This window comes from Metarhizium album (assembly GCF_000804445.1).
Source record: "Metarhizium album ARSEF 1941 chromosome Unknown scaffold_4, whole genome shotgun sequence".
NCBI lineage: Eukaryota > Fungi > Ascomycota > Sordariomycetes > Hypocreales > Clavicipitaceae > Metarhizium > Metarhizium album.
Genome location: NW_024467578.1, coordinates 940,654 through 964,209, shown reverse-complemented (window position 1 = coordinate 964,209; position 23,556 = coordinate 940,654). Strand labels below are relative to the sequence as shown.

At 54.7% G+C, this 23,556-nt stretch overlaps 9 protein-coding genes across 9 annotated transcripts; 4 read left to right on the top strand and 5 right to left on the bottom strand.

Annotated features, from left to right (window-relative positions):
* Window positions 1-14: 14 nt before the first annotated feature.
* On the top strand, window positions 15-7,000 carry MAM_02569 (CbxX/CfqX; the record flags this gene model as incomplete). The annotated part of the gene is made up of 5 exons (XM_040821368.1): window positions 15-2,694; window positions 2,747-2,959; window positions 3,012-3,348; window positions 3,514-4,091; window positions 4,149-7,000. 5 exons carry the CDS (start codon window positions 15-17, stop codon window positions 6,998-7,000), a joined length of 6,660 nt encoding a protein of 2,219 aa, XP_040680782.1.
* A 1,020-nt stretch (window positions 7,001-8,020) lies between these two features.
* MAM_02568 (Peptidase S33 tripeptidyl aminopeptidase-lik) lies at window positions 8,021-9,922 on the bottom strand (the record flags this gene model as incomplete). The annotated part of the gene is made up of 1 exon (XM_040821367.1): window positions 8,021-9,922. The coding sequence occupies one exon, from the start codon at window positions 9,920-9,922 to the stop codon at window positions 8,021-8,023; it is 1,902 nt and encodes a 633-aa protein (XP_040680781.1).
* Window positions 9,923-10,350: 428 nt separating this feature from the next.
* MAM_02567 (Autophagy-related protein 17) lies at window positions 10,351-11,934 on the bottom strand (the record flags this gene model as incomplete). Its single annotated transcript, XM_040821366.1, has 2 exons — window positions 10,351-11,337; window positions 11,440-11,934. The coding sequence occupies 2 exons, from the start codon at window positions 11,932-11,934 to the stop codon at window positions 10,351-10,353; spliced, it is 1,482 nt and encodes a 493-aa protein (XP_040680780.1).
* A 1,051-nt stretch (window positions 11,935-12,985) lies between these two features.
* On the top strand, window positions 12,986-13,681 carry MAM_02566 (uncharacterized protein; the record flags this gene model as incomplete). The annotated part of the gene is made up of 1 exon (XM_040821365.1): window positions 12,986-13,681. The coding sequence occupies one exon, from the start codon at window positions 12,986-12,988 to the stop codon at window positions 13,679-13,681; it is 696 nt and encodes a 231-aa protein (XP_040680779.1).
* An 873-nt stretch (window positions 13,682-14,554) lies between these two features.
* On the bottom strand, window positions 14,555-15,845 carry MAM_02565 (high affinity nickel transport protein nic1; the record flags this gene model as incomplete). Its single annotated transcript, XM_040821364.1, has 2 exons — window positions 14,555-14,988; window positions 15,104-15,845. The coding sequence occupies 2 exons, from the start codon at window positions 15,843-15,845 to the stop codon at window positions 14,555-14,557; spliced, it is 1,176 nt and encodes a 391-aa protein (XP_040680778.1).
* A 726-nt stretch (window positions 15,846-16,571) lies between these two features.
* Window positions 16,572-17,672, bottom strand: MAM_02564 (malate/L-lactate dehydrogenase; the record flags this gene model as incomplete). The annotated part of the gene is made up of 1 exon (XM_040821363.1): window positions 16,572-17,672. One exon carries the CDS (start codon window positions 17,670-17,672, stop codon window positions 16,572-16,574), a length of 1,101 nt encoding a protein of 366 aa, XP_040680777.1.
* Window positions 17,673-18,860: 1,188 nt separating this feature from the next.
* MAM_02563 (thioesterase family protein) lies at window positions 18,861-19,415 on the bottom strand (the record flags this gene model as incomplete). Its single annotated transcript, XM_040821362.1, has 1 exon — window positions 18,861-19,415. The coding sequence occupies one exon, from the start codon at window positions 19,413-19,415 to the stop codon at window positions 18,861-18,863; it is 555 nt and encodes a 184-aa protein (XP_040680776.1).
* Window positions 19,416-20,324: 909 nt separating this feature from the next.
* MAM_02562 (uncharacterized protein) lies at window positions 20,325-20,714 on the top strand (the record flags this gene model as incomplete). Its single annotated transcript, XM_040821361.1, has 1 exon — window positions 20,325-20,714. The coding sequence occupies one exon, from the start codon at window positions 20,325-20,327 to the stop codon at window positions 20,712-20,714; it is 390 nt and encodes a 129-aa protein (XP_040680775.1).
* Window positions 20,715-22,397: 1,683 nt separating this feature from the next.
* MAM_02561 (BTB/POZ fold protein) lies at window positions 22,398-23,453 on the top strand (the record flags this gene model as incomplete). The annotated part of the gene is made up of 3 exons (XM_040821360.1): window positions 22,398-22,703; window positions 22,779-23,211; window positions 23,332-23,453. The coding sequence occupies 3 exons, from the start codon at window positions 22,398-22,400 to the stop codon at window positions 23,451-23,453; spliced, it is 861 nt and encodes a 286-aa protein (XP_040680774.1).
* Between the last annotated feature and the right edge of the window lie 103 nt (window positions 23,454-23,556).

Below are 23,556 nucleotides of genomic sequence, written 5' to 3'. Positions count from 1 at the left end.
ATCGACATCTCGAAATGGCGTCCGCCGAGTTGGCGACTGGAAGAGCCAAGAAGCTGATTGAACGCTTCAAGAACACCATTGAGGGGAAGTGTGTCATCGGCAACAATCAGGATGCCACTCACTTTCTGGAGGCCACTGACATCCTATGCCGATGCAAAACGCCGGTCTTCTACGTGGAGTCGATCATTTCTAGCGCGAAAGGAATCGAGACTCTGGGCAGCGTTGTTCGCAGTGACCTGTCCGAAGACTTCATCTCATCCGTTATGACCACGCTACTGAAACATCTTTCGAGCTCCGCGGTAAAAGCTATCAACAGCGGGCAGTTTCTTCGACGAATATTGATTGCGGTTCTGTGCCCCCCCACCTTCTGGTCAGCTGCTTTCCAATACTACCAGAGTCCTGGCTTTGGTGTGGGTGCAAGTGAGACCTTTGCTTGGCTATGCTTGGAGATTGTTTCAATGAAGACGCCCGACCTCAACACGCAGTATAGCGACATTACGGCCTTGATGGATAAAAAGTCTCTTATCAAAGCATCTTCGCATCCGGTCAGGCAACTAGCATATAGAATCGAAAAGATCCTCAAATTGCACTCGATTGCGGACGTTGTAAACACTGGCCATAGCCCTGGCGGCCGTCACGACAATGACTTCCTGGATTTCCGCGCAATCTCCATCTATCCGACTGCAGATGAAGTTCTTTCTGTGGCTGAACCATTTCTGCAACAGTCGGACGATGTGTTTGATAGTCCACGCGAGTCTCGGGCAGCAACGTACCTCTCATGGCTGTTTCGCCTGCTGAGAGAAGACATGCTTGCAGATATGAGAGAATATCTGGCCGTCGCATGGGGTCAAAAGAAAGGACGACGCATACCCTTGCAACTTGGTGGATTGCGCCTTGCAGGATTCAATAATGTTAGCGACAAGCACGTTGATCCCCTGGCCCTGAGGTTGCAATGTGAGGTTGGGATCGTATTCCCTCCCTCATGCAGCAAAGAAAACCGCAAGGATTTCCTGGAGAGCTCCAAATCGTTCATGAAACACAACTCCATGGGTGCACTGTGCCGTAACAATGAGATCATCGCTTTCGGCTGTCTAATTCGAGACGTCGATTTGCTGCTCAAAAAGCCTCCCATTGTCGTCATCAGGTTCATCAACGCGGATGCATTGAAGAAGTCAGTGGAAGCACTGCTACATAACTCGAGAGGTGAACTCCAATTTTATGTAGTCGATACGGCTACCTTTGCCTATGAGCCTATACTGCAGCGGTTAAAGGACATTCACGAGCTTCCGCTTGAGGACATGATACTGGAGCCGAAATCGGCTACAAGCCGATATCAGCCACCACCGAACGTGTCGTTATTATTGGGGCAACTCCGAGCAGCACTTGAAAAGGCAGAAGAAGTCGACCTATCCCCCGTTATGGAAATCAGCGGGTCTATACGTATATCCGGTGCGCAGCTGGAATCTCTGATCAACGGCCTGGAAAACTGTGTTGGCCAGATACAAGGTCCGCCAGGTACGGGGAAGTCATTTATTGGTGCTCTGATATCAAGAATCATGCTCAGGCTTACCAACTATCGGATTTTGGTGCTGAGCTATACAAACCATGCGCTAGACCAGTTTCTTGAGGACCTACAAGACTTCGGGGTACCGGAAGGCGACATGGTACGGATTGGTGCCAAATCAACAAGAAGGACTGAATCTCTTCGACTTCAAAATCTCTTCAAAATGCCCATGTTCCGGTTCTCTCGGGCAATTGACACCACAATCCGACAATATAAATCAGAGCTCTCCAATATTAACGACAAGCTCGCTGATGTAGGAGCAAAACTCGCAGCCGCCTGCGTTGCTGCAGATGATATACTTACTATGTTGGAGTTTTCTGAAGATTGGACATCTTTTTGGGCCGCATTTCAAGTTCCAAAACTGGATGATGGCTTTGAGATATTCGGCAAAAATAACAAACCAATGCAAGCAAATGAGCTTCTAGAGCTTTGGTTACGGGGCAAAAATTCGGGCACTCTCGACGCTGTGCTAGCTTCCATGGATCCAAAGCTTCGCCCGCTTTGGAAGCTTCCCAGGAATTTGCGAGAGGGGCTTTTCGATCAGTGGTGCTCCAAAGTTCGCCATGACCAGACGCAGGAGTTTGTTGACCTTGCAGAAATGTCGAACAATATTCAGCGAGAGATTGACAGTCTGTACAACGAATCCAAGCGAAAAGTGCTCCAGAGTAAACGGGTCATTGCTTGTACCACAACCGCGGCTGCCATGTACCATTCTATCATCGAATCAGCACAGCCCGACATGGTCTTGGTCGAAGAAGCAGGGGAGATATTAGAAGCACACATCATTACTGCGCTCAGCTCATCCGTCAAGCAGCTCGTGCTCATTGGCGACCATAAGCAGCTGCGCCCCAAAGTTATGAACTACAGTCTCACAGTCGAAAAGGGCGAAGGATTCAACCTCAACATGTCCCTATTTGAGAGGCTAATACACCAAGGCCACTCTTACACCACACTTCAGGAGCAGCATCGCAGCCATCCCAAGATTTCCCACTTTGTTCGCCGCTTGGCTTATGAACATCTTGAAGATCATCCAAAAACCCTAGAGCGCGACACAATCAGGGGTCTGAAGGGGAGAGTTATTTTTGTTCACCATGAGCACCAAGAGGAGACTCTTGCGGATGTGGTCGACCGTCGTCTAGGAGAGTCAGAGAAACGCGTTCGAGGCTGAAATGGTGCTCAAAGTGGTCCGGTATCTCAGCCAGCAAGGATACAAGTCAAAGGACATGGTAGTCCTTACGCCGTACATGGGTCAGCTATCATTGTTGAGAAAGAAACTCAGTCGTGATCATGATCCCTGGCTAAGTGATATGGACTCATACGAATTGGCTCGTGCCGGCCTCATGACAGAAGCCGCTGCCAAATTGAACAAACAGCAGCTTCGGCTGTCCACCATTGGTCCGTAACTGGAAATTAGTACTGAACAGGCGCAGAAAGCTAACTTTGACAGACAATTACCAAGGGGAGGAGAGCGACATCGTCATCGCGTCTTTAACCAGAAGCAATGCATCTGGAGATATCGGGTTCATGTGCGCACCCGAGCGGCTGGTGGTCCTCATGTCCCGAGCGAAAAGCTGCATCGTGCTTTTTGGCAATATGCACACATTTATAAAGAGCAAAAAGGGCGGCGAATTATGGCAAGGCTTCTTTCAGGCCTTGAGTGAGCAGGACTGCCTATTTGATGGTGTTCCTGTATACTGCGAGCGACACCCAGGTCGAGAGGCACTCCTGAAATCGGCAGAGGATTTCCATCGGAATTGTCCCGATGGGGGGTGTGCAGAGCCGTGGTAGGTGATTCACTCTTCCGGTACTTGAGTATTGGTTGCCCGTTTTAACATTTTCAGTGGCGAGCTGCTGAGTTGCGGAAAGCATACCTGTCAGCTTCGATGTCACCGGGTTGTCGACCATTCGCAATTCCCGTGCCACAAACGGGACCTTCACACGTGTGTCAGGGGTCACAAGTTGAACATCGTCTGCTCATCAAAAATGCTGGGCTGCAAGTCATGCGCTCGCGAGGACGAGGAAACTCGCCGGCGTGCTGCAAAAGACTTGGAATTAGAGGCCTTGAGACAAGAAAAACAAGAAGCATATGCTAGTGAGCTTCAAAAAATTGATGACGAGATTGACCACTACGAGCGCGTCCTGACTTACAAGAAAGAAGAAGAGGCACAACAGGCTCAGCTGAAAAGAAAGGAGGCCAAGCTCAATCACTTAAAGAAAGCCAAAGAAAGGCGAGACGCAATTGAAAGACCCCGCAGGGAAAAGGACGTCAAGACAGGGCCTGGGGCAGAAAGCAGAAAGAGCTCCGCGCCCAAATTCGAGAGCAAAGCACAACAAGAGTGGGAAATGATGAAGGATCTCGGTGAGCCTGGTAACAAGGCACTCGACAACCTCATGGGGCTTATAGGCCTCGAGGCAATCAAGGAAGAGTTCTTGGCTGTTAAGTCCAACATTGATACTAAAATCCGGCAAGGGCTACCGTTATCAGAAGAGAGGCTGAGCTGCTCATTATTGGGCAATCCGGGAACAGGTAACGTTTGTCACAACAGACACGGCGGACGACAGCGGTACTAACTCGATATCTCAGGCAAAACAACGGTCGCTCGTTTGTGGGCAGAATTCCTTGCAAGTACAGGCGCTCTCCCTGGCAATGGCTTCACGGAAACCTCTGGGTCAAAGCTGGCCAATATAGGCGTCTCTGGATGCGAACAGCTTCTACAGAGCCTCAAGGATGACGGCGGGGGTGTGTTGTTCATCGACGAAGCTTACCAGTTGTCTTCGGGCAATAGTCCTGGGGGCAAGGTCGTATTAGACTATCTACTTGCCGAGGTAGAGAACCTCCGCGGAAAAGTATCGTTCGTCATTGCTGGCTATAACAAGCAGATGGAAACATTTTTTGCCCACAATCCTGGGTTTCCCAGCCGGTTCCCGGTCCAAATGAGGTTTCTTGACTATTCAGACGGCGAGTTACTCCAAATTCTCCAACGCCAAGTCGACCGCAAATACAACGGCAACATGGCTGTTGAAGACGGGCCTGATGGCCTGTACTTTCGAATAGCTTCTCGGCGACTTGGTCGGGGTCGAGACAGGGAGGGATTTGGTAATGCTCGTGCTGTAGAGAATGCCGTGGCACAAATGGAGAAGAGGCAATCAAGAAGGCTTCGGAAAGAACGCCGGGCCGGTTCCAAACCAGACGATTACCTTTTCACCAAGGAAGACATTATAGGTCCGGAGCCGTCTGCAACGTTGGCCAACTGCCAGGCATGGCAGAGACTGAACGAGATGATTGGCCTCGCTGAAGTCAAGCAGGAGGTCAGGATTCTGCTAGACTCACTCACGACAAATTATCAAAGAGAGCTTGCTGAAGAACCCCTCATGTCCTTCTCCCTCAATCGGGTTTTCGTCGGCTCGCCTGGAACTGGGAAGACAACCGTCGCCAAGCTGTACGGCCAGATACTAGCGTCCTTGGGCATGTTGTCGGACGGTGAGGTAGTTGCGAAGACGCCGGCCGACTTTATCGGGTCAGTGCTGGGACAGTCCGAGGCACAAACCAAGGGTATACTGGCGTCTACAATAGGCAAAGTCCTTGTCATTGATGAGGCATACGGACTTCAAGGTGCCGGGGGCACCGAGGGCTCGCATTCAGCCGACCCATATAGGACTGCTGTCGTGGACACCATTGTGGCCGAAGTTCAAAACGTGCCAGGCGAAGACAGGTGTGTTATTCTTCTGGGTTACAAGGAACAAATGGAAGAGATGTTCCAAAATGTCAACCCAGGCCTTGGTCGTCGCTTCGCCATCGACTCGCCGTTCGTGTTCCACGACTTCGATGATGAAGCCCTCTCAAGAATCCTAGACTTGAAGCTCAGAGACGGCGGATTCAGGGCCACCAGCCAAGCCAAGAAAGTTGCGCTAGACATTCTTGCTCGGGAGCGTAACCGCCCAAACTTTGGCAACGCCGGTGCCATAGACAATCTATTGAGTAAAGCAAAAGCCGGTTACCAGAAGCGAACGTCTGCTGGAACAGCCGAAAGGAGCCAGCTGGAGTCCATCGATTTTGACGACGACTTCGACCGCAGGAGCGCAACTGACGTAGAGAAACTCTTTGCCGGGGACATCGGACGCGAAAAGGTCGTTTCGCTCCTCAAGAATATCCAGGACAGAGTAAGGCAACTCAAGACCCTGGGAATGGACATCAACGAAGAAATCCCGTTCAACTTTTTATTCCGGGGGCCCCCAGGCACAGGAAAGACGATGACGGCAAGAAAGTTCGGAAAGCTATACTACGACATGGGATTCCTCAGCAAGGCGCAGGTGGTGGAGTGCTCAGCAACAGACCTCGTCGGCCAGTACGTGGGTCAGACCGGACCAAAGGTCCAGAAGGTTTTGAACAATGCACTTGGGGAGGTCCTCTTCATTGACGAGGCCTACCGACTTGCAGGACCGGGTTTCGCAAAGGAGGCTGTTGACGAGCTTGTGGACTCGGTCACAAAAGAGAAGTACAAAGGCAAGCTCATCATCATCCTGGCAGGCTACGTCAAGGACATCAATAATCTTTTGGCGGTAAACCCTGGGATGACCAGCCGGTTTCCTGAGACGATAGACTTTGAACCGCTGAGCGCCGAGGACTGCCTCAAGCTGCTCACGAGTTCGCTAGTCAAGAGGAAGGTTGAACTTGAGGGAAAGGGAAAGGTGCTAGACTTGTCTTGCTTGCAATGTCCGTCCGACACGTTTGAAAGGGACATTCTGGACCTGATCCGATCACTCACACGGGTCGAGGGATGGGCCAGCGCGAGGGACGTAAAGCAGCTTGCCAAGGGCATCTTTCGCAGTGTCGATCTTTCTCTAGAGACACTGAAAGTCGGAGAGGATCATGTCGAATACGAGCTTAGTAAGATGCTCCGAGAACGGTCGCAGATGGAACAAGATTCTACAATGGCAGACCAGAGCTTGGCCACGGCGAGCCCGCAACTGCGCAATGGCCCACGGCCGCCCTCAACTTGCAAGGGTAACATGTCTATCGAATCGCAGCAAGAAGAAGAAGAAGAAGAAGCCCATGAGAGCCAGCCAGATGACGTGGCTATTGTTGAGCCTGACCCCGAAATACTGGCTACCGATCGTCTCGGGACTCGGGATGCCGGCGTAAGTGACGAGGTTTGGGAACAGCTTCAACAAGATTGGGCCGAGGGACAGCGCCGAGAAAAAGAGCACCGCGAGTTGAAGGCGGCGCAAAAGTCCGCCAGAGATGCAGACCGGGAGCGTATCGTGCGACAGCTACTAGAAGAGGAGAAGCGTCGGAAAGCAGAGGCAGCCAGGAAGGCGAAATTGATGGCTGCGGGAACATGCCCCGTTGGCTATCACTGGATCAGACAAAGCAGGGGTTACAGATGCGCCGGGGGCTCCCATTTCATGTCCGACGCGGATGTCGATGCGCTTTGAGCAGCTTGGAGGGGGAAGCAGCTGTAGTGCTGCACTCGGATACAGCTTCTATCCCGTTCGGGCTCTACCAAGCCGGGATATCTTACAAGAAGACGTCTCCGCAGGCCACGGGGCACTTTTCACGAAGGTGAGGACTGTTTACGCAATGCATATGGCGAGATGGAGCTGTTGGCTAATTGAGGGACCCTTTATTATATAATAGAGATAATAGATAGAGCTTATGTAATCTAGTTGATTACTAAGCATAAGATAATAGGGATTCTTAAGGTATAATAGAAGTGACTTTAGATATAGTATAAAATTGTATGTAATAGTATGTATTAAAGAGTGTAGTTGTAGAGGCTTTTTTTCCTCTCTATCTAGTTGGGGGGAAGGAGGGTTATTTATAGGTAAATCCTATAGTAGGGCTGCCGGATTAGGCATAGATAGTGGCTTAAAATAACCTTAGTGGCTTGTTTAGTTGCTGACCAAATAATAGGGGCCTCAAATAGTTGAATTAGAAGGCCTTGTGTTGACTTTCTAGAGCCTTTATCATCAGCATAAGCTGCATCTGCTGATATAGATAGCTCTGCCGTTGAATTTCCGTTAATTTGAATAGCTAGGTTTTTAGTATTATATAAATACTTTATAACCTTTATAGCTAATTATGCGCTTTGCTTGGGTTAAATAAGTGTTCTGCTAGCTTAGAGCAAGCTATAGCTATATCCGGCCTAGTCTGAACACTAGCGTATTTCAGAGCCGCTGCCGCGACCTCTTTGGGATGGTACAGGAATAGCAGTGTGCTCGTAATATATTTCCGACATGTCGGCGAGTGGGCGTCGGCAACTTGAATGGTGATGCGGTGAATCCCTTCATCATTGCGTCATTGCTACGAGAATCCCCCACATGACCACGGTTAGGCACCCATGACCTGTATTTAAACTTCATTTTAACCGTAAGTTAGTTGCATGCCCAGAGCTTAAACCTTTACAAACGATGCGTCATACAATATTAGTCTGGATTAAGCCCCTCCTCATCCGATTACACACCCAGAGGGTACCTCCTCGCAAACCACGCCTCCTTCTCCGCAAGGTCCGACTTCAACAGCACCCTCCCGCAGCCGTCGTCCCAGGGGCCACACTCGGCCTCGCAAACTTCTTCCCTGTCCGGCACCTTGCCCGTGTCGAAATATTCGGCCACGATGCCCCTCGTACACTCGCTGTATGCCGAGAACGTGGCGCAGTGCCCCATGGCCTCCTGCACAACCACCCTGGCGCCCGGGTGGTTCCTGGCCATGGCCCGGGCAGCCGCCAGCGGCGTGACGGGATCCAGCCTGTTGGTCAGAAACATGAGCGGCGCGGCTGGCTGGCCCTGCCGCGGCTTTCCGCCGTCCCGGGGTGCTTCCGGAGACGTAAAGGGGCCGTGGAAGTCCCAGTTAGGTCTGAAGCGCCACCCAGAGCAGGGGAAGCGGATCGTGGACCAGAAGGCGCCAAAGACGGCCGACTGGGCAATCTGTTTCTGGACATAGCGCGACCACCACGACGTCTTCTTGCCGCGGATGTCCTCGCCGTCGACGCAGAGGACGGCCGTCTGTGTGTCCGGGCCTTGGTCCCGTCTGGCGGTCTGGTTGTTGCCGACAGGACACGCGTCTTGGAGGGGGCCGCCGAGCTCGGACTCGACGACGGCGAGGATGGGGTCGTAGGCCTCGTGCACCATGGCATCGTCGAGTAACTGAGCGGCCTGGACAAAAGATGTGATGGGTACGTAGGCTGCCAAAGCGAGGAGGCGGCGGATATCCCCGCCCGTCAGGATGATGGAACCGCCCGAGGGCCCGACGCCCGCCACCGGTGCCTCGTCGAGCTGCTTGAGCCACGGCCAGAACCGGCCGCTGACGTCGGTGGCAGAAATGTCTTTGGGACGGGCGAGGGCGCAGACTTTGGGGCCGGCGTGGAAACATCCCTCGAAGAACTTGTCGATGATGGTGTCGGAATCGACAGTGTTTGTGAGCCAGCCCTGAACCCACAGCTCGTTAGTTGACGTCGGTTCAATGGACAATAGAGTCAAGAAGGAATCAGGATGGGGCAGACTCACGGCACCGTTGGCATAGTCGTCGGCGTTGCAAACTCCATCGAGTACGAGCCGTCCGATGCGCCCCGGGAACAGCGAGGCAAAGTAGTTTCCGAGAATGGTGCCGTACGAGAACCCAATGTACTGCAACCTGGGAACGTCCTCCTTGTCTCTCTTCCTCAGTTCCGTCCGGCCCTGGCGAGCGGCTTCCGTCCTTCTCAGGTGGTCTATGCTGTCCACCATGGCGACCATGTCTCTGGCGACGGACGGCGTCCCGAGATATCTGAAAATCTCACCCCCGTTCAAATCACGGGCGTCGGCCTTTTCGCACGTCCTCCCATACGCATCGAACAGGGCCAGTCCGTAAGAGATGGCTGCAGGGCTTTTGTCCAACCCGCCGTTGCCTCTCATCTCAAGCATCCACGCATCTCTGGCCAGGGGGGCGTGGGGGAAGCAGTTGGCCAGGGGCCTGCTATTCCCAACTCCGCGAGGATCGAAAGAAACTATTTCGAAGTGCTTCCGGCCAGGGCTATCGACATAGTCCCGCAGATAGTGGCCCCTGGTGACGACCAGGTCCACCCCGGAGCCGCCTGGCCCGCCGGGGTTGGTGAAGATGGTCCCGCCAAAGGTAGGATCATCGTCAGGGACCTTGGCAGCGAGCTTGACAATGGCCACGGGGACGGTTCGGGGGTCGGTGCTGTTTTTCCAGCTCAGAGGGAGCTCGAGGCGGGCGCATTTGAAGCCACTAGTGTAGCAGTCATGATACCGAAGGTCTGTGGATGGAGAGATGGAGTCCCAGTCAAACGCGGGAGTGTCTGAGGCGTTTGCAGCCGCAAGGGCAAATAAGCCAATGACGAGCTCGTCGCGAGGCCGCATGTTGACTCGATGGCGGAATGGTGGCAGGCAGGTTGGCTCTGATGAGGACCGTCAAGCATGGCTTGCGAAGCTCGACCAATTTATGTCAAGCAATCAATTGATTGTCCTCGAACTCCCCGTCCAGGTCGGCCAGGCTCGACTGCTGTCGTCAGCCTCCATTGGCCGACCCCGCAGCGAGGCAGCTGGCAGCTGGTGGCGTCCAACATGTGGTGTAGGTGAGGCTAAGTCGAAATAGGAATCTGAAACCCGACGGCCACCGAGAAAGCCAGAAACGCAGCTGCACAGCTGCCCCTGTGGCCGCATCGTCAAACCCTCACCAAGGTCCTTTTGTGACGCGGCGGCCAAACGCCGTGCAAACTTTGTTGATTTACTACCGTTGGTCAAGTATACTTCACACGCAGTCGAGCGGGATATACAAGCCCAGGAATCTAGTCAGCACTCGGCCGGGGGGTGCTCGCCATCCTCGATCCTTGTCCCGAATCAGGTCTGTCCACCATGCTGGCGCCAGCCGAGTCGTCATCGCTGATCCGAACAACCGTCCACTTCTTGGCAGGACCCTGCATGCCCGCCCACAGGTCAGCAGGCAGATACTCGCCGACGTCCTGGCGAAAGGCTTCCCTAGAGACCCGGTCCGCCTCGAGTATCTTGTCCACCGACTCCTGGGCCTTGCGCCAGATGCCTTGGACTCTCTCATCGACGGCCCGCCGTCTCTCGACTTCCAGGACCAGACTGCCGTAGGCGCTTGCATACCCCTCGTAGAAGTCTCTCATTTCGCTCATCTCCCTGACCTTTGCAAAGACGGCTTCCTTCTCCAGCTCCCACCGCAGTCTGAAGTCCTCCTCCGCGGCGACATAGTCGTCGATGCGATCGCCAATCTGTCCAACTAATGCAAACGCTGAAATGATGCCAAAATAAGACTCCTTTGCATGGTCTACAAGCTCTTGTAATGAAGTGTATTCCTGCTCCATGGCCGCGAGGCGCTCTTGAATCTCTCGTACAACGTCTTCGACTTCGTCTGCGTCTTGTACAACCACCCTGAGCATTTCCGCTCTGTCATCCGCCGTCTTGGGTTCGAGGTCGGACACGTGTGACTCTTGCTCGGCAATGACGCCAGATATTGACACTCCGTCACTGCTCTGTGACTGGGTCACCTCGGCAGCCTTCCTGCGTACGAGGGCCGCCGCGCCTTCGGTCGTGCGAATCGCGGTAACGCACATGTCAAAGTGCTTAGTTAGCGATGCCAAGAGTTGTGCCATGGCTGACGAGTGATCGTCGAGACTCTGTAAAAGAACCATGGGAGTAAGATGTACGTCGTCGCCGGGTTTCTCTGTGTGCGATTCGTTTATGCGTTGGCCTAGATTTCGGATATCAGTTTCGAGGCGGAGCAAGTCGCCATCGAATGATTGCTGGATACTCTAGTCAGGGTTAGAGATGAGATGGCCGGGTCGTGCCTGGCGCGGACAAAAGGCCGGGGCAGAGGAACATGCCTGTAGGTCCTGTATGCTCTTCTTCATGACCTCTCGCATGCCATGAACGCTGGATTCATCGACAAAATCCAACAGGTTTTTCCGTTCTTCATCGTTTGGCTGTAGGAGAGTCTGCACGTCGGTGTCGCGGAGCATGTCCATGGTTCCGGTCAAGGCGCCGTCAACGTCATCCATGGCCTTGATGAGCTTCTTAAAGTCCCTTTTGCCCCATTCATAGGTGGCCTGCAGGCTCCTCCTGATGCGCACGAGGATGGAATTTTGATCGCGGAGGTAGTTTCGGACGAAAGCGGTTTGCGCCGCCAGCAGCAGCATCTCTTCGTGGGAGTGGCGCGCCAGGGTCGCAAGCTCGTTGGCACGAAGAACGTGGTTCATGGAGGACAATGAACGCTTGGCAACGAGCAAATGATTTACGAGGGTGTCGACGGAAATGGTCGGGAACTTGGGTTGATGGTCATCGGAGCGCTTGAGCGATGCCGATGAGGACGCCGCGCTGCGGCGAGACGAGGCCGCCGGCGAGGCAGCCATGTTGGCAAATGTCGGGCACAGAAGTGAGTTGGGGTTTTAGTTTGAGTGTGTTGAACAGGCCGTGGGTGAGATTGGAGCAGATGCGGATGGCGCTACATGATGATGACCCGGGACGTGGCCGCGATGAAAGAATGAGACGGAAAGACGCCGTTGGCGAGGCTGCACGGATGATGCAATGACGAGTTCAAGACGCGCGAACCGGGCATCTGGGATCCGGGCTCGAGTCTCCTGGCTCCTCGCTCCTCGCTGCTCCGTGCTGCATCTGGATGGAGCTGGCTGCACCTGTGAGCGAGCTCCGATAAGACCGATAAGATTGGCGCTCCGATAATCGCAGCATTTTAAGTTGAAGGGACCGGCTTCAGTCCACACCGGCATGACCATTCCATTTAGCCATTCTGAGGATTAGCGTCTCGGGCCTTGTACTCCGTACCTCTTGACTCTTTGCAGACCAAGAGACTTTGGCGCCGTCGCCAGCCTCACATGCATTCTCGTGTCATGCATCGTCTTTTCGGTGCGGAATGGGGAAGTCGGCCTGCGGCTACTCCCTACTGAATAGCAAGTACTGACGCCTAAGTGCGGTGTGGCTGCGCCAAGCTCAAGAGACTGGACCGGACTGACTGACTGCGTCGACTCGGCCACGCAGACTATTCAACATGCATCAAAAGCGCAATCGCACTCCACGTCAGCTCCAAGCCGGCCCGGGGCAGAAGGGCCAAGGTATATTGAGAAGGAGACAAGACACGTCTGTCGACTGGTCTGTTGTCGTTGCTCCCTCTCCCTGTCAGCTGTCCCAAATCATCGTGCCTTCTCGAAACAGGCAAATTCATCCCTGCTTCCGGCCCTTTGCCCGTACGCTGTCAACTTGTCGTCTAGACATACCGCCCTTCTCGTTATCAACTATTCCTCCAATCTGTTGTTGGACAACATCCTTTCGTTTCACAGCACACTCAAAAGGGCCCTCCTCCGCGTGCTCGACGCTCCTTCGTTGCCTTGTAGCACCGTCGCCGGGATGCCATTCGGGTTTTCCTAGGAGTTTAAACGCAGGCAATCCATGTTTAAACTCGGGTCAAGGCGTCAAAGCTCAGGTTCTGGGGACAGCAGTTACTCAGATGACTCCCAGCTCCAACGTGGCCTTCTCACCGACAGTGCCTCCTCTTCGACTTCAAAGCCTGGCCTTGGAGACTACGAGCCACGAGCATCCGGAGCCCTACGGCCAGCGTCGCCTATATTTCCGCACAGGTTCACACACCCCAAGCCCAGGTCAAACGTCTACGATGCCGACGTGCCTCCACACCAGCTCCTGAAAAGCGAACATGCAAAACGCCGTCGAGCAGTGGCCTACCGGTCGTCGGGCCAGTCGGTGCTACGGCAAAGAACCCGACTCGCATCAATCGACGAGGATGGCGATGGCGATGGCGAGGGCGTGAGCTGTGCCGTGAGCAGTGCCGTGAGCGACGAAATGTTTCCTCACGGCTACAAAATGTTCTCTCGGGACAAAATTCAGACATCTGCCCACGGGGGTCGGCCGCGACTAGTCTGCAAGCTTTGTGGCGATGCATCATTCAGCCGTCCGGTCGATCTTGATTGCCACATGGAAATGAGCCACCCTAAACACGTTGCCGTGAGGGTGCTGCCCGAGAGCTTTGATAAAATGGACCAGGAGTTTTGTCGGCTCGGCGTCTCCGCCAAGGAGGTGCTGGATAGTCTTACCCCAACCGAATCAGTCACGAGTGATTGGAGAAGCTAGTCGCCTCTCTCACTAGGTGCTCTGCCGGTAGACGACCAATTGACACCAAAGCCGGCATCACAGCGTTCTTCGTTTGAAGACAAGCTAAGTGAGCATCACGCCCCGCCACTTGGGGCCAAGTTGCCACTTGCTACGATTGATACCGAGACTGATCCGCTGCTATACGGGAAGGCCCAATCTCCATGCGAAGAGCCGTGCTCTGACCATGGCCATCAGGATTTCTGCGATGGAACGTCCTCTGAACTGACTTGGGTAGTAAAAACAAGGGGCGACGACTTTGCAGAGCAGCAACGGCAGGGTTCCATCGACTCGTTCATGTCAGATAATTCTGCGTTCAACGCTAGAATGGCTCGGCACGCGGAGCTATCCGATTGCGACATGTTATCTTCCATCTCCAGTGATGACTCGCTATACAGCGTCGAGAGTGACTATTGCGCGGCCGCTTCGCCAGACGCTGTCCCAGCGTGGACGCGACCTTGGAAACCACAAGAAGGAACAGTTCCGGGCTCCTGGCTTTGTCCGCATTGCGAGCGGGGTCTCAATCTCGACGAGAGCAAACAAACCGAAACCACGAAAGGGGCTTACAAATCGTTGCAAATACAACCGCCATTTGAGAGGCTACCCGGCTGGGGGATCCTGCAGAGAAAGTGTGGCTTCTGCAACAAAATGGCATTTTGCAAGCTGTTTCAACACGAGCGGCAAGATGTTGTAATGACTGGTTAGGTTGGAGTCGTGTTCTATGTTTCTATATTTCTTGACTTTATTTTCTTCATTAGCGTAATTTAAATTTTCAGCGCTTGTTTTTTCAATCCAGCTGGCTCTATTTTGTACGGGGTTTTCATTTATGCTTGCGTGGTCCTCCTGCTTCACGCGTCATGTTGCCGTCGCAGACTGAGGGACAGCAGGCTGGCCAAACGGTGACGCAGGTCCTTCAGAACCATCCTGGCTTTCATCTTCAGCCACGGTGAGTCCCCGAGTCTGGCGGTCGATGCGTCTTCTCCACGGTCTATACAAGACGATGGACACGATACCGACAAGCAAGAACACGCCGCATATGCTGCCGCCAACGATGTCGAAATGATCTCCGATAGCACCTACGCCGTCCCAGAAGCTGCCCTCTGGATCGGCGACATTCTGAATGAGCGAAAGGAGCTGAATGATGCCGATAAAGGCAGATACCAGGACCGTGATGCCGCTCAGTACGATTTGGTAGTAAAGCAATGCGACGAGGTCTCTCGAGAAGGCCTTTGAGCTGTAGAGGGTGACCATGGCTGCGCCGTCGGTCGTATCGATCAGGCACATGCCCGCTGGCAGAGTTTAGTTTTTTTCAACGCTTGCTCTTCTTTTTCTTTTGCAAGAGGAGGGGAGGGGGTGCGTTTTTTCACCACCGTTGGCCGTGTTGAACCAGTTTGAGAAACTCACATGTAAAGAGAATGGGGAAGATGAGAATCAGCCATATACTAGTTCCCTTGAGGGCCTGCAGCGAGGCAATTCCCAAAATGGCCACTTCGGAGCTCGTGTCGAATCCCAGCCCGAACACGACGCCCAGAGGGTACATTTTCCACGGGCGGTCGACGGCCTTGAAGAGGAACTTGAAGACGCGGACCAGGACGCCCCCGCCCTCGACGTGCAGGTGGTGGTGCTGAGACGCGTCATGGTGCAGGGCGGCCGGGGCGCGTCTACGCTGCAGCTCCAGCTGGAGTTTCCTGACGAGGGAGTGGAGGATGAAGGCGTTGGCGACGCAGAGGACGATGAGGACCGTGGCGCTGACGGCGGTGCCAATGATGTTGCCGACGCGGGTGAAGCCGTCGAAGCGGTCGCGCAGGGCGCCCGACGTGGCTGCGACGACGACGCATGTGACGATGACAATGGTCGAGTGGCCTAGGCTGAAGAAGGTGCCGACGGTGGCGGGACGCTGGCCCAGGCTGACGAGGCGGCGCGTCATGAGGTCGATGGCCGAGATGTGGTCTGCGTCGAGGGCGTGGCGGAGGCCAAGGGTGTAGGAGAGCGCGGCGGCGGATATCAGCGCCGGGTGGTAGTGCAGGACGATGGCGATGCTGGCCCATATCAGGAGGTTGACGGTGACGAGGAGGCCCACGATGGCGATGGCGTTGGAGGGCACGCCCGAGAGGAAGCCGGGCCTGGGGGGGAGCGTGAGCTTCATCGTGAATCGTGATCACCAACAAGGTCGAGGCGGAGGGGAGGGGCGCAGAATGAGGGGAGGAGCCAGGGCCGGGATGTCGAGGTGCGCCGGTAGAGCAATTTATAGCTCTGATTCAACCTTCAACTTGGATGCTGCCTTGCAGAGATGGACGCTGCATGTGCACGCGTGCGCGGCTGGCAACAGGCGGCACGATTTGCCATGTTGCGGTTGCAAGTTGTAGTTGCAATGTGTCGCACATATTCGCACCAAGATGGAGATAATCAACCCGCAGGAGTGGGGCTTCGCTCTGGGCCCTGGCTTGGCGGTAAGTTACTTGTTGCACACATCACATCACATCAGACAAGATTCAGCATGGCTGGTGGTGACGACAACCGATGCGTCAAAATGGGCCGAGATGGTGGATGATGACGAGTTTCTGCCAACGCAGATGAGGCCGCGTGATGATACGTTGAATGCGAGGCACGTGATTCAATCCGCAGCCGACGTCAAAAAACCTGAGCCCAACAATTCTAGAAGCAGATAGATACTGGCGTGGTATCGGCCAAGGTCACGTCGTTACATTACCAAGAGGCAGGATGGTGCTGGCCGCTCCTTTGGCCAATGCAAGTGGCATGAGTAAACTGAAGTAACAACAGCCCTTTATTGATTTGTTCTTGTGGTATTGAAAACGATGCCTCCAAACACCTTGGCACGGGGACATGGCAGCTCCTGGCTGATGCTTGATGATCACTCAGTGTCGGCGGCCATCTTCGTCGTAGGTTGGTTCATAAATGCAAGCGGCCTTGCGGCCACTCTTTCCGCCTCGGCATTCAAAGCGTCAATCTCCTCCCGTACCAACGGTATTCCCGTCTCTTCCCTCTCCGTCTGCGTGAGCTGCTCAATCTCCCCGGGAAAGTAGATCCTGTCCACGCCCGCCGCCTTTTCAGCCCCCACTATCCTCTCATATAGATGCTCCATCCGGCCTCTGAAATCGTCCAGGCTCATAAACAGGTCCGGCTTGACGGCGATCAAGAAATGCCCAACGTCGGCAGGCCTGGACGGGTCATACGGGCCCGTGACGTGCCCTGCAAATGCCGAGCCGGACAAGACGCCCGAAAACACGTCCATCATGACAGACAAAGCCGAGCCCTTTGGTCCCCCCATGGGGAGCATGACGCCCCCCAGCGCTGCTTCGGGGTCGTCCGTAGGTCTCCCCTCGGCGTCGAGCGCCCAGTCGAGCGGGATCTTTTCTCCCCGACGCTTCGCCTTGTATATCTTGCCGCGAGCTGCCACCGAGGGCGCCATGTCGAGGATGAAGTTTGGTTTCCCAGGTGCTCCGCAGGCCAGGGGCGAGACGCCCATCAGCTTGCTTTTGCCGCCAAACGGGGGCAGCGCAGGGCTCGAGTTCGTAAACACCAGGCTCATCATGTCTGCGTCCAGGGCTTGCTGGACCACCCAGGCCGACATGCCGAAGTGGTTGGAGTGCTTGACGCTCGCCATGCCGATGCCGTATGTCTTGGCTGCTTCGACGGCGGCCGCCATGGCCACATGTGCCGACACGAAGCCGAAGCCATTGTTTCCGTCTACTTGTGCCACGGCCGGCGTGACCTGGCTGACGCTTGGTTGGGCCGTGGCATTGAGGACCCCCTGGCGGATGCGCTCCATGTACGAAGGGATCCGGTTCATGCCGTGCGTGTCGACGCCGCGGAGGTCGGCGGCAACAAGACACTTTGCGACAATGGCTGCGTTTTCGGCAGACACCCCGTTTCCCTTTAGTATGTCTTGCACTAGGCGTCGTGCCTCTGATGGGGATACGTGTTGTTGTACCTCGTCCTCGGCCGGCGCCATGTTGTGTAGTCGGAGGAAAGGACGTACGTGCAAGGAGTGTCCAGATAAAACCGGGTTCAGATGCTGGGCCGAGATCAATGGCTCGACTCGATACTTTTTGCAGCTCGTGCAGGCGTAGTGGCCTCCGAAGTCCTGATACGTTGACCTTTGGGCCGTAAGCATTAAAGTTGGTGTTGACTCTTATTAGTGTCGCGACCCGACTCGCGACCGACATCGGGTCGACCAGCCACGTGATAAAGACGACTGGCAAAAAAAGCCAAAACGAATAGATTTATCATGTACTCAAATATACCCCATGCTACATGACTTGTATCCATTCCTCTGCACTGCTACATACGTGCTTGCAGGTTCCAGCGGCTTCAATACTTGTGCTTGCTTATAAGCAGGAATCGACGCTTCCTCTGTTAAAATGACTGGCATGGCTCTGGGCGACACACAACCGTGTAACAGGACTGGCCAGGTTGTGATGCCGCATCTGATGATGCATCATTTATCAGCGGCTCCAGATGAAGCGACGACCAAATTAGATGTCTTGGTCGTATCTCCCCTCTTGCGTGTTCTGACGGCAGCGGCTAGCTGAACTGCTATGTGCGCATGTTACTTGCTTATAACTACCTGCGAGTAGCGTAGTATGACATGAGCGACTTTTCCTAGACCGTCTTTCTCCCTGTGGCTTCCACATCGGCTTTTTGCCGCCTCGACTCTTCGCTCGCCATGGACAATTTTCAGAAAAATGCAACCCAAGCACCAATGTCCGAGTCGGGGGCTCAGACAACGAGCCCGGTGAGGCCGTCTACAGGACGACAGTCTCGCAATCGGCATTCACCAGGCTTGTCCGAGACGTCAACGTCGCAACATTAGGGCGGGTTGGATGATTTGAGCTGGGCGCAAGGCGAGTGTGAAACTAGCAACAGCCTCGCAGTGTGGTAGAGAACGGCCTTGGTGCAAACAGGCAGGGACACGGGGCCCGGGTGCGTTGATGGCGAGAATGCCCGGCTGAAAGACTCCCCAAGAGCGTGCGTCGTTTTCCCGCGGCTCACCTCAGCGCCAGCCGGCGCCCTGACTCCTAACATAGACCATGACACAACAGCATTCTGGAAGACATATTCGACTCGAGGCACGCTGCACAATGTCTATGCTGGACCACCAGGAAATGGCACAAAGGACGGCGTATCAAGGCCCGCGTCGTTACGATTCCCTCGTGCCCCTCACGTATTTGGAATGCCGCGCCAGCGTGACCGGGGTCTCGGAACCATCCTCGCCCAGTCTGTTGATGCTGATGCTCACAAACGCCAGACTGCCGCCCACGCGGTCCGCCGTGCCGTGGACGAGAACCGTGTCGCCGGCCTGGGCGGTCGACAGGAACATGAGGTGCATGTCGACCGAGGCGCCCGTCTTTTCGCGCAGGTCGTGCGAGCAGATGGCCAGCCCGGTGACGAAGTCGACCATGGTGGCGCTGACGGCGCCGTGGAGACCGCCTTTGCTGTTGATGTGGGTTGCTGTGAGCTTGAGCTGGAGCGTGACGCTGCCGGCGACGACGGAGACGAGTTGGATGTCGGAGAGGATGAGGCCATAGATGGGCGACTTGGACAGGAGGTTTTGCATCAGGGCGTGGACCTTGGCGGCCCGCGCGGGGTCGGCGGCGGTATCTGGCGAGGTCGTTGCATTGCTGGCTGAGGTGATTGTCATTTTGTTGGTGGTGGTGATCTCGGAGGTTAAGATGCGAAGTCGTTTCGTTTTCATGGCGTCGCCCGACGAGCGCGGGAGCGGGCCACGCCACGCCGTGGTGGGTTCCCGTGGGTCCCTTCAAAACAGGAACGTACTTACCTGACGGTGCCTAGGTTAGGTAGTTACCTAGGTCGTTACTGCCAAGGGTTGCTCCACTAAGATTTAATTGGTCAAGCCAAGGATTGACCAACGTCGTTGCTCAACTCATTTTATTGATATTGTTCCACGGCCTGATGTGTTTACAAAAGACAATTAACCACTGACGAGCGTCGCCAATGCTTTTGTCAAGGTGAGAGTTTGTTCTGGCATTCATGCCTTTTCCGTCATGCTGGCTGCCACCCATCGTGATTTGAGCTTGAAGACGTAATCACTGACGAGTAGGTGCAAAAGGATACGCCGCAATCGCATCCAAACGGCCGAGCCGTGTCGAAGACGACTGTGACAGTTAACTTGTAATACCACCTGTGCCCGTCTTGGGCCACCAGCGACGTGTTGCGGCCAAGCCATTCGGTGGGAAATGCTAGACGACGCCCTGCCAGCAGTGGTCTTGGCCGGACATTGTCGACCTTGAATCGTTTGCGGAGTCCAGTGATGCACATACGCCGTTGGGAATGCACCAGACCTTTTGTAACTGAAGACGGCTCGTCCGAACTCTGACAACTACATGCCAAGATCCACAAGCAGAGAAGCACCAGGGACACCATCTCGTGAACGCTATCAGTCTCAAATGTCTGATGAGCGGGTTATATCACATGTCGTTTATTATTATTACATGAGATGAGGAGGGTACTCCATAGTCCCGCTCCAGGGATCGCAAGAAGACACGCAATCCTGTTCCGGGCCGGCACGCAATCTTGCCCTGACATAGAATCAATCCAAACTGCGCCACCCCCATCTTTCACTTACAGTGCAACGGCTGCCACTATGACGGCTCCGGCAACGCCAGCGAGCAGAACCTGCAGAATTCCAACCCCGGCCGACGCAGAAGAAGAGGTGGTTGTTGTCGCGCCTGTAGGGGTCTCCCCCGATGTGGTGGTGGTCCCGGGGGGAGTCGTCGTCGTCTCCGAGGCCGAGCCAGAGCTCGACGAGGTTTCGGCTCCCGTCTCCCCGCTCTTGGTAGTACTGGTTGTCTTTGGGCAGCCAGGGGCCCCTTCCGTCCCCGTGGTGGTCTTCTCGCCAGAAGTCTCGGACGTGGACGTGGCCGTGGTCGAGTGCGAGGCGGCACACGCACAAAGGGCCTCGCCCACGCGGATTCCCTCGGGAATCTCGGTTGCGTTGCATGCGGCGAGAGCGCAGCCAGCAGCGATTGACTGAATGGCGCTGGAAGATGCGGAGTTGCACTGGCCTGTATCAAAAAGGCGTCAGCGGTCTGCGACACGTGAGATGACGGCCGTGTGAGAAGGTCATCACTGACATTCGAGGTCGGCAGTGTTTGTACATTGGACTGAGGAGGCTGCTTTTGTCACGCATGAATACTAGACCGCCGAGAGTCAGTTGATTGGGAAGCCATGGTGGAAACGCGTGCATCCACACTCGGGGGAGGCGAACCACACAGCTTGGGAATCTGGTCGTCAAAGAGAGACAAGACTCCTCCGCGGCAAGTGAAAGGGGGTAAAGAGCCGCTAGGCTGACGACGCCGAAGTTTTTCATGTTGCGTCTGAACCAAACAAGAGGTAACTATGTGGATGGGGGATGATGTCTTTGCTGGGCAAAGGGCGTGCGCCGTGAGCTGCACCAAATATATGTCCCAGAGCCATGCCGCAGCGGCGGCTTCGTTGGCTTCGTCGGTGATGACGTTGTCAATGTGCGGGGTCGCTCATGTGTCTGGAAAAGCTTCATTTAAAGTTGCTAGCCACAATGACCTGAGAATAGGTTTGGTTTGCCTGTTGTCACTGGGCGGCTACATTCGTCTCGCACGGATACGTCATGCGTGATACCACGTCTTGGTTCACGTACTCGGTACGGGATTTACCTGGCGGCCGCCCATCTCCCGTCCAAGAATCGAAGTCTTGGTATTCATTTCATGGCCTGCGTCTAAGCAAGCACCCATCGTTTGATGACGTTGAAGCGGTCGACGCCACTGGTCAACAGCCAATAACTCTGCAGCTCAACATCCAATCACTCACACGTGGCCCCCTTCCATCAGCGGCTTTACCAGCAGTTACATAGTATTCTGGACCTGATGGACTCACGCACCCGGCTCCCCTCATGTCGCAGCTTCTCGTCTCTTACGCAGCCAGAATCCGGGAGCGTCGGCTGGTGGCTACGCCAGTGACATGGAGTGGTTCCAATCAATGATCGGGGGGTGAACATATTCACGGTTACACCCTGGTGGCCCCGGAGCTAAAAATCTGGGGTAAGGGTTGCGGTCATTTCTCCATTGGACTATTGCGTCAGCAGGGAAGAAATGGACAGAAGATCTCTTCATGTCGGGATCGGCGGTTGGGAATCTTGGGGTTCTGGAACACACCGCTTGTGCAGGTTGGCACTGCAGTCGTCTGAAACGAAACACTGAGGGCTGCGGAGTGATGGAGTCTGTGCAAATTTTGAATTACGATAAACTGCCCTCAAGCCATTTGTGGCCGAGGTCTGCCTGCAGCCGGCCATGGGAATTTTTTGATTTGATATTTCTTGCGGAGTGAAATCGAAACACTGCTGTCCTTCAGCCAAGTCCATCCAGCTTTGACAAATCGGCGTACTTGACGGATAGTGGGGACAGGCTCGGGAGTTGGAACCACATTCAAGTGATATGTAGTCTATTTTGTTGAATCTACTCCGTACGGAGCACTTCCCGACACGTTTCCATGTCAGGTACGAGGCCGTGCATGAGCCGCTTGGCTCCGCTTGGCTCCACCCGATCTCTATTGAGTCTCTAGGGTAGCCCACTCCTGGAGCTTGCCGCCGACCCACCCGACTGCCTCGAGCTTAGCTCCAACAATCCAAATCTTCAGAACCGCTAGTTACCCGCAACTCCAATTCGCATCGCAGTCATCCTCAATGCCGCCATCCGCGGCAGAAGACGACATGGAACAAGTCTCCGAGGATGTGGTGTCGACCCAACAAGGCCCCGATGTCGAAATGGCGGAGGAACATGACATTACTCGCGGGCCAGAAGTCGAAGAAACGACCTCCAAGGACGAGCAGCCTCCCAGGATGTCCTTCGTGTCATACCTGTCGTCGCCGGTAGTCACTCTGGTTGTTGGCCAAGACGATAGCCAGAGCCTCCTTACCGCGCATCAGGCACTGCTCTGCAAAAGCCCGTACTTTCAGGAACTGTGCCAAAGGTTTGTTGACGACGGCAGCGTACGTTTACTTAATTGACTCCCCCTCGCGCCTTTTCGCGGCGGCCCATGTCAGGTTGGAGCTGACGCTGCGCAGCCGCGGCAGATTGACCTTTTGGAAGACGTCTCCGCCGTCGGCTCGTTCCTCGAATTCCTCTACACCGGCGAATACTTTCCCAGGAAGATCCACGGACAGCGCGTCCTCGAAGTCGATCCTGACATGCCAAAGGTAGACGATACAGGCGTTCATCTACTCAAGCACGCGCGCATCTATACTCTCGCCGAGAAATACGGCGTGCCCGACCTAAAGAAGCTCTCGTCGAGCAAGATCCACTGCATCGATTCTACGGCCAAGGGCGAGATTGAGTACGCGAGATATGTTTATGCGCACACTACCAACGACGATACAAAGGTCCGCGCGCCAATTGCGAGCTTCTGGGCTACGAGGTCGCATACCTTGCGTGCCGAGGCCGAGGGCGAGTTCAAGAGCTTGTGCTTGGAGTATCCTCAGTTTGGTTATGACGTCTTGAGTATGTTTTTTCTTTGTTTGTTTGTTTCGCATTCTCCGCCACTTCGCTTCCTGCTCCTAGCAGCTTTTCTTTCAATGGAAGAGGTGAGGAATGGTAAAATTGCTAACGTGTTGTTCACAGCCCGCGTTTTGAATGAAAAACTTAAGCGTGAACGAATGGACAAGATGCACCCTTCTGCCGGAAGCGGTCGCAAGCGTGCAAGGCACAGTAGCAGCGCCGCTGGGTCGGTTGCTCAAGGCTAACAAACCTTGGCAACTCAGAGAAGCTCGGCGGTTTTGGAAATGGAATCTGGAATTGCGTTTGCATGGATGGGATGCGGATACAGTGCAAAGTCGTGCGCTAATT